The 13,367-nt window shown below is 44.6% G+C and overlaps 1 protein-coding gene across 1 annotated transcript in view; it reads left to right on the forward strand.

Annotated features, from left to right (window-relative positions):
* The window catches only part of SMARCC1 (SWI/SNF related, matrix associated, actin dependent regulator of chromatin subfamily c member 1), a 92,895-nt gene that overhangs the window by 58,545 nt on the left and 20,983 nt on the right, over positions 1-13,367 (forward strand). Inside the window, exons 22-24 of the mRNA XM_051611004.1 lie at positions 7,139-7,194; positions 8,717-8,831; positions 9,659-9,813. Coding sequence (XP_051466964.1) covers positions 7,139-7,194; positions 8,717-8,831; positions 9,659-9,813 — 326 coding nt within the window. The remainder of the gene's footprint in view (positions 1-7,138; positions 7,195-8,716; positions 8,832-9,658; positions 9,814-13,367) is intronic.

The following is a 13,367-nucleotide window of genomic DNA, read 5'->3' on the forward strand; positions in this document are numbered from 1 at the left end:
CTGCACCACTGGAGGGTTGAGCCCATCAAGCCTCTATGATGGACACGACAGCTGCAGCAACCTCTGTGGAAGTGCTCTACCCCACCAGCTGCATGAAGCAGAAACAGAGGTAGCCTTGGTGGCTGTGGAGGCCTGACTTGCTGTGGAAAATGTAAATTATGGTTTAGATAATAGCAAAGTTATCATCTTCAGACCCGGGATTTTTCCGTAGCACCAGTAGATTTCCTCTCAATTAAATATTAATATTCAAGGCTGACTTCTGACAGGTTGCGTGTGTTGCCTTAGTGAAAACAAAGGAGACTGGGATGTCTTGAGGGCATCTTTAAACCGTTTGCTGAGCTGAAGCTCACGCTAGTGATTCTGTGCATTTATATGTGGAGTTTTGCTTATTGTTCTTCTGGTGACGATGGAGGTTACAGATCTGCTCACGCTGCAAGTCTCTGATTGCTGGTCATGCAGTAAATTCTTACTGTGGAAGTATTTTTTATGGCTTTACTTACTGACCTAAAGTCAGTTCAACTTCTTTGTAAAGTCACTGTGCCCCATCAGAAGTCAGTTATAAATTCGTGATGTATTATGAAACAGGGCTGCTTGTTCTTGGAGATAATAAAACCGGAACAAACTTTCCGTAGAGGCAGAAGATGTTTGCTGCTTCAGGCTTGAAGAGGGGCATGAAGAGGTGATGTTGCCTGTTCTACAAGTCGTTTCTCCCTCTTGAAAGATGCCTTGTGGTGTCTCACAACCATCTGCTTCTTGCTGATTTAAGAAATAACATTAATTTCATTGCCCACAGCCTGCAAGGTGCAATACCAAACCTGCTGAAGAGGCTTAAGGAGCATCACTGGTGCCATGGAAAGGGGATCACAGCATCTTTCTCATCCCAGTGAAGTCTTTCCCTTTTGTAACAGGACTGTGTATCTCCAGCTCATCAGCTCCTGTGTGCATCGTGTTATTTCATTAACCTCGTTAGATGATGCAGGGAAAGCAGTACAGCTGGGTTTGGATCCAGCTGCAAGGCAGGAGTAGTTTTTTTCATTATCATGTAGATGTTTTGTCTTTTTTCTGATCCTTTCATATTTCATTTAGAGGTTAGTTTTTACGGGACTCTTGAGGTGCTTTCAGTAGCCTGTAGTTTAGAAGCAAAAGCTTGCTTCAACCCAGGTAAACTTGTTTCACCTCCAAACTAGTAATTGATAGCTTTCATGTTCTTATTCCTTGTGAATATGGTATTTCAGCTCGGGCCCCTGGGTGTACACAAGAGCAGAAGGGCTTTTGGCAGCTGGAGCTGCAGAGGCATCGAGCTGTCACTGCAGATAAGGGCTGAGTCACTAACACAAGAAAACAGGTTTCAAAAACCATTGACTACAACCTGCCTAAAGTTGTCATCCTGACTTTAAAATAATATTTATTACAGCCAGGACTAGAAAACCTGAGTTAAATCAGAATGTTTGCAGTAATTTTACTGTCACACGTACGTACCTGCTGACTTTCTCTGTACTTGAATGTGTCCCTGCAGGATAGAAAAGAACACTTGGCTTTGGAAAGTGTCTTGTCAATCTATTGTGATGCAAGGGAGGGTCCAAGGGCACTTTTCATAGAATCACAGAATTATTAAGGTTGGAAAAGACCTCTGAGATAGTCAAGTTCAACTGTCAACCCCACCATGCCCACCAAACCATGTCCCTCAGCACCATATCTACATGTTTTTTGAACACCTCCAGGGATGGTGACTCCACCACTGCCCTGGGCAGCCTGTTCAATGCTTGATCACTCTTTCAGTAAAGAATTTTTTCCTCATGTCCAATCTTCCTCACTGTGAGGTGTGCTTCTTTCTTTGAGAAAATGTTCTCTAAGGAGTATGTGGTAAGGAGTTGACTTTCTGAGGTGTCCTGTTTCTTGGAGCTTCATCTGTGGGAGTTGTTGCTTAATTCTTGGGGGTCTACAAATGAGTCTAGAAATTTCCCTGAGGAGCTGTGGCTGCCCCATCCCTGGCAGTGTTGAAGGGCAGGTTGGATGGGGCTTGGAGCTACCTGGTCTGGTGGGAGGTGGAAGATATATGACTGGATGATCTTAAAGGTCCCTTCCAAACACTTTTATGATTCTGTGAAATAAAAAAGGAGTATTTAATATACCTTGCCCTAAAACTTGCAGAGAATTAATCCCAAACACTCAAGATCTGTGCTAATTCTGGTTGTGTAGCTCATTGCTAAGGCTACACAGACTCATCCTGCTCTTTCTCTCAAATGTGATTCAGAATCTAGCAAGGAGTATTGTCACCTGTGAAGTTTGCATTCCTGAGCACATCATGTGCAGTTGTGTGACAAGAACCTTCTAGGGAATTGTTGCTGCTCCCTCAGAGCATAAATGTGGAGCTGCAGGTTTCTGTGGGAGCTCCTTTAGATTAGGAGCCTTCAAGGGCTGAGGCAGTAGCCTGGAGGTCAAGATGTTCCATGCCAGGGTGGGATGCTGAGGCTTGAGTCTCTGCTCAGCCTGATTCTAGACTGGAGAATTTGGACTCCAGGTTCTCATCTTTCAGAAGAGTGAATGAATTACCAAGTCGTTTAAGAGACAGAAAGCTTCCCATTTTGACTTGAAAACTGTCCAGAGACAAGAGCTTTTCTGCCCTGTTTCTGACTTGTAGGAAGCAGATGTTCAGAATTGCTCCACTTCTCCCTGGGGTTAAGTTTTGGGGATTTTTAGACAAAATTAGACTCTTGTTTTTTTTCTTTCAATTGCACTGTATCCCAATCCTAGGAATCTTGGAAGATGTTTGGGTTGTGTCACACCAGAATGAAAGTGTGTGTATTTCTGAGCAGTGTTTTTCTTGTTCAGGCTCATGATCTTTCATTCTACCAACCCAACCATGCTTGGAGTGTTCTGCACTTTGTCTCTCTGTTTGTTTGCTGCTAAAGGAGGAAATAAAGCTTTCTTTGTTAAGCTTCTCCTTTCATTTACTAGGAAGGGTGACACTTTTCAGCCCAATTTGGAGCTCTGCTTCTAGGCTGGAAATAGCTGTCTGACAAAATCTAATCTAGATTTTCCCTGTGACATTATTAGGTCACTAAATCCTAACACGGAGATAAAACTTCAGAGGAGGTATGTCTCCATCCTCCATAAATTGAATTATGGTGGCAGATACTTCAGATAAGTAGATTTATCATCTTAAAATGAGCCAAGAGGAAAACCGTTATCATTCAGTGAGACATTCTAGTAAGTTTTTCTTACGTATGGAAGGCACTTCCATAAAACTTTTCTACAAAACTGTTACTTTTAAAGCAGAACACTGTGGACACCTCTGTTTCTTCATTGTAGCACACAAGAATTACCAGTAAAATGAGGATTACAGAAATGAACCCCCAACACCAGCTCATGACTTCAGAAGCTTAGAGGTGGATCAGGGCTCTCCACCAGCAGTTTTGTATTGGTGTGGCAGCATGTCTTGGCATCCATGATCTCAGAAAGTTCCTTCTTTAATGCCCCTGAGCATTAAATTGTAGGTTTTGCAGGTCTAAAATCCTGGAGGAGGAGTATGAGGTTGTGCTGGTGTTTCCCTCGTGTCCCTTCTTGCAGAACAACTGGGTGCTGCAAATAGGTCAGGATTTCATGGCCTTTTAAATAATCCACATGCTAAATTTCAGGAAAAAATACATTATTCAGACACCTTTGTGGTATTCTCCATCTATGCACTTGCTACTCTGAGTCCTGCTGTCCTCAGTAGGAACATCTTAAATTAGCATTTTGTAAAGGAATAACTTAATGAGCCAGGGCTTAGCACCAAGCAGTGGGTACTAAGCACCAGAAGACACTGCTGTTCAAACACACTCTTCTCTCCAGGTAGGTTCATCCAGCCCATGGTCACACAAGAGTTTTACAGGTTTTTTGAATTTTTTTCCCCTTTCTCATTTTGGTCTTGCTGGTATTTAGGCTGTTAACATGTCTGTTGTAGGTGCTGAAGCTGGGATGATAACTGGTCAGCTGCTACTCACCAACCAGTCTGTAAGGCAAGGGCACCTGGCTGTGTTTTGGCAGAGCTCCTCAGATCTGTGAGAGCTGCATGGATGCCAGACAGACAGTAAATAAGAGGTTAGAGGCTTGAAGAGCTCAGTCTAGTCAGCCAGAAAAACAAGCAAAATGAGCAGCAGCAGGAAGCACATGTTTGGGCATTGAAACTACAGGGTTTTCATGCCTGGTGGTTTGACACTCTGAAGGTGCCTGTGGTCAAGGTCAGGTTTTTGTGGGTGTCTGGCAGGCTGGTGTTGGGTTCCAGATATGAAGGTGTGACAGAGCAGGTCCAGACCCACACGTCCACAGCAGTGAGAATGCCAAGGGCCCCAATGGCTCCTATTAGATCCTTGTAGATCCTATGACTTAGATCCTATGACCATTTCCCAGATGGCTTGTCCTCTGTTCTGACCTCTGAGGAGAGGACAACTTCTTTGATCAGATGCTGCAAGGAGATTTTTGATGGTCAGTTCAGAGCTGGAGGCTGCAGTGGTGTAGGGGACCTGCCTCTGCTCTTCATAGAGGTCACAGAATCATTAAGGTTGGAAGAGAACTCCCTGGATCAACAAGTCTGATCACCAAGCCAACCTCACCATGCCCACTGAACTGTGTCCCAAAGTGTCATGTCTACATGTTTTTGGAATACCTCCAGGGATGGTGACTCCACCACTGCCCTGGGCAGCCTGTCCAGGGCTCTCCTCCTGAGCACTCCTGCTCAGCACACTTCACTTTTTCCATAAGGAAGTACGCCATGACTCCAGTATGGGAGCCAGCCTTGGCAGGCAGTCTCATGTGATTCTTCTGAAGACTTAAGGCATGTTGTAAGGCTGAAGCTCCACCTCCTGGAGAGGTCCAGATAGTTGTTACTGGCCAAAGACCCAACAGGTGATTTTATGGAAAGCCCTGCACATCTTAGAGTGTCCATCAGCAGTACCTGAAGGAGCTCAGCCAGTGCTGTTGTCTTGTTCAGCATTAGCACTGAAGGTGCAGCTCCAGCTCTGGTTTTTCAGAGCATCCTGGGAAGAGTGCTTCTTAGAAAACTGGGAGCTGAGCAGGCTGTCCTGTGACCCCAGGGTCAGCAAGTGAGTTCAAGCAGCCTCAGCTCTGCTCCAGTTGTTTGGATGGATGCATCAGAGCTTTCAGCTGGTAGTTCATGTTCTTTTCATGCTGTATCTCTAACCAACAACCAGCCTTGTGCTCAAATGTGGTTCATATCTTGTTCTGCACCTCACTGGGCAGCTGCAGTGGGGCTCCTGAGCAGCTGCAATACAGCTATTTTGCAGTGAGAAGGCAAAGAAGGTGTTGAGGTTTAACTTGGACCGTCTCACTGATCCACACTTGAGTACAAACCCACAAGTATCATTATCATTAGTGGGATGTGGTTTAGAATTGTAGAATCACAAGCTAGTGTGAGTTGGAAGCTTAAAGATCATCTACTTTTAACCCCCCTGCATGGGCAGGGACACCTCCCACCAGCCCAGGCTGCTCCAAGCCCCATCCAACCTGCCCTCCATCACTGCCAGGGATGGGGCAGTGGTGGATTTGGCAGTGCTAAGTTAATGGTTGGACTTGATGATCTCAAAAGTCTTTTCCAACCAAAAAGATTTAGTGATTAAAGCTGGAAAAGAAGCAAGAGGACGAATGATGAGGTCTCAGAGAGCACTGTCCAAGAGCATCTACCATAGCACTGTGCCTTTTGGTGAGTTTCTTTGATTTAAGCTTCACTGTGCAGCTCAGACTCAAACGTGTGCTTTGCATGTATTTCTGAGGGCTTGGATGCAATTTCAGAGTGGTTTTGGGATAAACGTGTTGGGTGGAACAGCATAAAGAGCCATACAGGACTGAAGAGCCAGGCAGTCACGTAAGAAGGACATGGAGCTTCTGGAGAGAGTCCAGAGGAGGCCACAGAGGTGAAAGGAGGGCTGGAGCAGCTCTGCTCTGGAGCCAGGCTGGGAGAGTTGGGGTGTTCAGCCTGGAGAAGAGAAGGCTCCAGGGAGACCTGAGAGCAGCTTCCAGTGCCTGAAGGGGCTCCAGGAAAGCTGGGGAGGGGCTTGGGACAAGGGCAGGGAGGGATGGGAGCAGGGGGAAGGGTTTCCAGCTGGCAGAGGGAGCTGGAGCTGAGATGTGAGGGAGAAATTCTGTGGTGTGAGGGTGGGAAGAGCCTGGCCCAGGTTGCCCAGGGAAGCTGTGGCTGCCCCATCCCTGGCAGTGTTGAAGGGCAGGTTGGATGGGGCTTGGAGCAGCCTGGGCTGCTGGGAGGTGTCCCTGCCCATGGCAGGGGGGTTGATCTAGATGATTTATAAGTTCCCTTCCAACCCAAACCATCCTATGGTTCTATGATTAATGCAGAGCAGCAGGTCCACAGGGTGTGAATGAGGTTTCCCATCAAACCAGTGCAGAGGATCACTGCTCCCTGCCATGAGCTGGTGGTGTTTGGGGCCAGAAACAACAAAGACATCCTTTGTGTTTGAGAACAGGGTCAGTGCTTTGATATTCTGCTACTGCTGAATGTTACTCTGGTGTTGAATAACGAGCTTGAATTCTGCTTTGGAGAATCCTGTTATTTGCACCACCTGCAAAATGGATTTGAAATCTTGGGTTGACCTGCAGCATGGGATGATGCAGCTCTGGATGGACCTTTCCTGGAAAGCAGCTCAGGGGATCTGGTGCTGAGGAGGAACTACCAGTCTGGCAGCACCTTAATTGAGGTTAATCACCCAACTGATGATCATCTACAGAACCAAATTGGCTGCTTTGGGAAAAAACATTTTAAAATATTGTGACTTACTGAGGGTTGTTGCTCTATGAGCTGAATGCTGTAGAACTGGGCCTTGGCCTGTCTTTTAACTAACTAAAACTGATGCAGCTGGGGATTTTTCTACATGGGCAAGCTGGTTGTTTCAGCAGAGCCCAGATAATATTTTGTCCTGCAAAACCAGCTATATTGAAAATTGCAAGTAAACCTGATTTTTAAACTAAAATTATTTTTTAGTCTTCCCAGTTTTTAGTGCGGTAGTTTTTTTCAAACCACTGTCTGTGGAGAACAGAAAATGTCATCTAACCTTGAAATAAATGTTGAGGTTTTTAAATTGATATTTTGGCAATTCTAAAATACTTCATTAATTTGTTTTCTCAGATGGAGCTGAAGAAGAAAAAATGGAAACGGAGACAGATGGGCAGCAGTCTGAGAAGGTAAGATTGGTTCTGAAAAGGTGGTTCTGACACTGAGGAACTTGAATGATGATGTTCTAAAATGCTGTGTGAGAAGGGTGGATAGTAGCCTGCTGGTCAGTGTGTGTGTCCATAGGGAACAGCCTGTTCAGCTTGTAGCTGAACTGGTCCATAAAGCTCCTCTTTGGTACAAGTCTGGCCTAACTTTGGGTTACAGGTGTGTGGCTTTGATGTTAGGGCTGATACATCCTGCCCATAAAGATCAGATCTTTAGAAATTAATTCCTTCAACCTACAAGGCTCATGGAGGACAGGGAGGTGATTCAGGAAAGCCAACATGGCTTTACTAAAGGAAAGTCCTGCCTGACCAACCTAGTGGCTTTCTACAGTTGAGTGACTGCATCAGTGGACAAGGAAAAGCAGTGGATGTCATCTCTCTGGACTGCTGCAAGGCCTTTGACATGGTCTTCCACAGCATCCTTCACTCTAAATTGGAGAGATATGGGTTTGATGGGTGGACTGTTCAGTGGATAAGGAATTGGCTAGGTGGTCACATCCAGAGGGTAGTAGTCAATGGCTTGATGTCCAGATGGAGAGTGATGACAAGTGGTGTCCCTGAGGGGTCTGTTCTGGGACCAATGCTGTTTAACATCTACATGACCAATATAGACAGTGGCACTGAGAGCACCCTCAGCAAGTTTGCAGATGACACCGAGCTGGGTGGTGTGGTCAATATGCCAGAGGTATAAGATACCATCCAGAAGGACCTGGACAAGCTAGAGAAGTGAGCCCAGGTGAACCTCATGAGGTCCAACAAGGCCAAGTGCAAGGTCCTGCACCTGGGCCAGAGCAATCCTTGTTACAATTATAGGGTATGGAATGGTGTGATAGAGCAGCCCTGCAGAGAGAGGGACTTGAGGGCACTGGTGGACAAAAAATTGGATGGGGACTCCCTGGGCAGCCTGGGCCAGGACCTGACAACCCTTTCCAGGAAGGAGTTGTTCCCAAGATCCAAGATTAACTTCATGGATATTAAGTTCAGGCACCTAGATCTTAATAAGAAACATTTTTATTATACTTCATTTTGTTTCTCTCTTCCACCCATTCCTGCCCAGCAAGCATCCTCCTGTCACATGGAGCTCAGCTGTAGCATTTATTGCCACAGGATGCTGATGTGACCATGAGTTCTGCAGGATCTGGAGCTGTGTGTGAATAGGTGAATGCTGTGTAAGATCCTGGAAAGGGTATGAAACTTAGGCACAAATGACTGGAATAAATGAGGGCAGCACAGCAGGGCAGATCATGTTCTAACCTGTCATCTCAGCTGAACCCAAGTTGGTTGTATTTCCCAATCCCACAGACTTCTGTCCAGTGTAGTAGTTGTTCAGGCCTCAGGATTGTCAAGATGGGCTTTAGTAGCAAAGTCAACCTTTACAATTTAATCTCTTTTTATGAGAGTGAATGAATTTGGAAGCTATAAACCCAGTTAACAGTGAATGTCTTTCACAGCTCTCATTCTTCAAACTATCTTTCATCCCATTTAGGTTGAGAGCAAAGCAGAGAGTGAAATTGAAGAAGGTGATAAAGTACAAGAAGGAGAAAATGAGAGAAATCCAGAAAAAGAGCAAGATAGTGAAGTGGCAGCAGACCCCAAGCCAGGTAATGGTTCCCAGCTGTTCCTCAAGCTGTGTTAGCTTTAATAGCCTTCTATAAAGTGCTTGGAATAGACTATAAACTCAACTGTGGCAGAAATGTTGCCTCCTGCACATCAGGCAGCTTCATGGTTCAGTAGTAAATATTCTAGTTTAATTTCACTGCAAAGCTCAGGCACTAAATTCTTTCCTGGGCTCGTCTTCGACCTCAGCTGAGCTTTCTGTCACTGTGTGGTGACTGGGGGAACAGCACAGTGTGTGTAGGTCATAGAAGTCATTTTCTTTGGCCTGTTTTGCACTCTTGCCATTTTTGATGCAAAGAAATGGGACTGCTCACTTTTACCCCTGGAAGTTAATATGTTGGCTTATTTTCCCTGTGAAGTGATGCAGAGCCTGTGTTTTGACAGGCTGAGGAGTACTGTGGGGTTTTCCTGCAGGAGACATTATTGTTACTTATTTTTAACATGTACCACATGGATATATTGTTCTTTTCCTGGAACTGACATCCAGTATTTTAGCACCAGGTAGAACAAGAAACTTTTGGATTTGATGTAATAAAGGAGTTGGTTTGGAAATGCAGCTGGAATTTGTTCTGATGAGAAGTAAGCTGATGGCACAAGTTGAACTGACAGGATAGAAACTAAAAGCATTTCAACTTGTCCTGTCTGTTGGATCAGGTCCTCTCAGGGTCTGTTCCCCTGTCAGCAGTTGGATGAGTAGCAGCACTGCACCATAGGAACATGACAGTGTGTGGATGAATTAATTTGTTTGACTAATCAAAGTGTTAACAAGGGGAAAATGGACATAACAGCCTTGGCGGGAAATCTCTTCCAGAAGAAAAGGAGGCAGAAGAGAACAAGGAGAACGTTGATGCGAGCAAAGACAAAGAGAACGAGGCTGGAAAGAAGAAAGTGGAACATGAAATCTCGGAAGGAAACGTAGCTACAGCTGCAGCTGCTGCCCTGGCCTCAGCTGCCACCAAAGCAAAGGTTTGTTTTTTGCAAATCTCCTTTGGCTTGGTTTCCAGTTCACATGAGAACTCTCTTAAAATGGCCCTTTGTTCCAGATCTCTGTGGTTTCATGTTCTGGTACCTTGACAGAGCACAAGTGCCATCTTCAGTTTCTTTTGCTTCAACTCCTAAGTGAAATGAGGTGTAATTTTAATGTAGGCAGCTGCATTTATGATTATGAAGTTGATGAAGTAAGAAATAGCCACAAAATGATGTTGTCATACTTGGGAAGATGTTTCCCTGCTCATTAGGTCTGGCTGTGATGCTGAGGACAGAGATGTGGGTGATAAACCCTGAGGTTGCCTTTCTCACTGTGCCTCTGGCTGTTCTGAGGACTTCACACAAGCCACCTGTGCTGAGAATCTGTCTGTACAAACAAGGCAGTGCTCAATTTTTGATAGTCAACTACATGATGTTTGTGTTCAGAGGTGTGTGTCTTGGTTAAAATATGTTCTTCTCCTATTGCTCAACTTCTGTTTGTTTGTAGTCTCTCAACGAGCTGTGGTTTGAGTCAGTGTCCTATCTAATAGCTTTTCTTTACCCTGTAATTACTAATTGCATGTTGTCTTTAATTCTCATTTTGCAAGAACCAGACTGCCTTTGCTTCTTTCAGAATATATTTCAAAATCTTTCCTCTCCACATATTTTTTTATTTTGATTCCAGTTGTAGTTTGGGTTTCTTAACCACTCTTGGATTCAGTGCCAAGTTGCAAGTCACCTAGTTTACAGATACCAAAAGATCATGGATCCTGTTTATTTCCTGATGGGTTTCCAAGACATAAAACTTGTCTTTTACTGCTAGTAAGTTACTTTCAGTTCATCAGACTTACAGATATTTTCAGCCAAGTTGAAAAAAACCCTGCATATATATATATATATATATATATATATATATATATAAGGAGGCATGAAATTTAATCTGTTTTATGGAAGGCTACTTACTCCAGATAAAGAGGCTTTCCTCCTACTTCCCTTCTGTTGGTGACAGCCAGCACTGGAGGGAGAAGGGACTTGGCTAGTGGCAGTTTTCATTATGGTAATAATATTGTAGAATAATTTTAGCTTTATATTACAGGAAATAATGTATTATAATTAGGACAGTCATGCTTCAGAGTGGAATTGAAGTTCAACAGGGATTTCTCTTTCCATTTGCACTTAAACCCAGACAGTATTAAGGCTTGCAGTGAGCTGTGTCTTGTCTGAGAGACTAGCTCAGTTCTTCATAACAAACTCAAGACCTGGCCATGTGAAGAGCTGTTACAAAGTTATTATCCTCACAATTTTATGTCAGAGAAATATTGTAGTTGACTTCTGTGAGGAAATGGGTTAAAAAAAACTTGAATTTTTTTATTCTTTTCAGATAGGACAACTTATTGGTGAAGCCACTCTTGAGAAATGGTACCTAGTGAGTGCCTGTGTTGAGGGGTGGGACAGTATTCCTGCATTTTTAGGGGTTATGGCTCTAGTACAAACCCAATAGAATTATTTCAGTCTCTCTTCCTCATTTTCTTCTCAGATTGTATCAATGTAAGCTATCTTTTCCTTTCTGGGCATAAGTAGCACCTGATAGAAGATGTCCTCTCTCCTGCAGATGGTTTTTAGCTTTTGCCTGGTTTTGATTGACCTGCAGGGCTTCTGCTGTAGTTCTTGATCCATCACTTACATTGGCCAAAAAGGACTTTTCTGGTTACAATTTGACTTCCTGCCAGACACTGATCTCATGACTTCCCTGAATTGCTGGCTTGAGGTGGCAGTGATTCAATACAGCCTTTCTAGAAGACACTGCTGCCAAAACTGCCAGTTATGTAGGATATCCTATAATTGTCCATAGGGTTTTCCACAGTGGTAAACTTTGCTGTTGAACTTCATTCTTCCTCCAGTGTGCTTCAGCCACTAGCCATTGTACCACTGGGCACTTCCCTTTGCCTACTGGATTAAAACCCACTGGCTATCAACCACTTATTTCATGTGTTGTAGGTATTTAGAGATGGAAACTTCAGGACTAGAAGGGACCCACTTGCTAAAATCATGTTTCTTCTTTTGGCAGGCAGCTACATCCCATCTTCTGCTTATAGGCAAATAAAAATCTGTCACTAATTGGTTCCTTTCTGCTGCTGCTCCGGCAACTCACTGTAGGACCTTTTTCATCTCCTGCTTGAAAGTAGGCATTCCAGGGCTTAGGCTTCCCATTGTGTGCCTTCATTTAGTTCTGTGTTATCTGCCTCCTTTGTTTCTTCAGTTTCATTCATGAAAGACAAGTCTTATCCACTCTTGGATAAGATCTTACCCACCTTGGCAAACCACAGCCAGGGGAAGCATCTAGTCTCCCATAAAGTAGGAAGAAGGAAGGCAAAAAGAGGAATTTTCTCTGCCTGTTGCAGTTGCAGATGACCTCTTGGCAGGTGGGTGAGCAGACCTCAGCACAGCATTCCAGTGAGCTGCTGCTTCAGTGCTGTCCATTTTCCAGATGTGTCCTGTGGTTTTGCAGATGTCTGTACCAGTTGTCACCCCCATGCTCTTGCTGGGATTCGCTAATTGCACGGCTAAAGCTGGGTTTAAGATGTTTAGGGGGATGGGTTAGGTTCTGTGAGACTATCTGTAATTAGAATAAATGTGAGGGAGCTGGGGGTGTCCAGCCTGGAGCAAAGGAGGCTGAGGTTAGACTCTCTGGCTCTGCAGCTGCCTGAGAGGAGGTTGGAGCCAGGGGGGTCGGGCTCTGCTCCCCAGGAACAAGGGATGGGACAAGAGGAACCGGCCTCCAGTTGTGCCAGGGCAGGTTGAGGTTGGAGATGAGAAGATACTTCTTCAAAAGTTATTAAACACTGGCCCAGGCTGCCCAGGGAGGTGGTAGAATCACCATCCCTGAAGATCTTTCAAAGTCATGGAGATGTGGTGCTGAGGGACATGGGTTAGCACTGGGCTGGGGAGAATGGGGCTAATGGTCGGTAGGGTTGGGTTATGGTTGGACTCAATGATCTTAAAGGTATTTTCCAACCAGAATGATTCTGTGATTACTGACCCTGGTAGTGGGTTAGTAACTAGTCTTGTGATTCCTCCCAGATTTATCAGTATTTACCCAGAAATGGAATTTCTGAGCAGCAAAACCAGAGCCAGTGGCAACGGGTGCAGGGACACCCCTGGCTGGGCTGGTGTTAGGGGCTCCCCTGTTTAAACACCAAACCAAGGCATTGCTGGAGCTGCTCTCAGCTCCACCTTCCTTCAGAATTGCTGTGTCCCAGCATGTCATCTCATACCATCTTCTTTTTCTCTGCTTCGTGATGTCAGGGGGATGCAGCAACGTGTTTATCAGGCAATTTAAATCACTTTTAATTTTGTCTTACTCGTTTCTCTTTATCAAGCCCAGAATCAGTAAGGACTGGTTGTTTGTCCATGTGAATGCCCTGGGTGATGCCAGGCTAAGGAACCATGTCTTTAGGAAAAAAACTGAGTGATTTATTACTTTCTGATGTGTATTTTGAGATGTCTTTTACCTCATCTTTTGCAGTGGTGATTTTGTTAATTGTAGCATTATT

Source organism: Apus apus, chromosome 2, assembly GCF_020740795.1.
Source record: "Apus apus isolate bApuApu2 chromosome 2, bApuApu2.pri.cur, whole genome shotgun sequence".
Taxonomy (NCBI): domain Eukaryota; kingdom Metazoa; phylum Chordata; class Aves; order Apodiformes; family Apodidae; genus Apus; species Apus apus.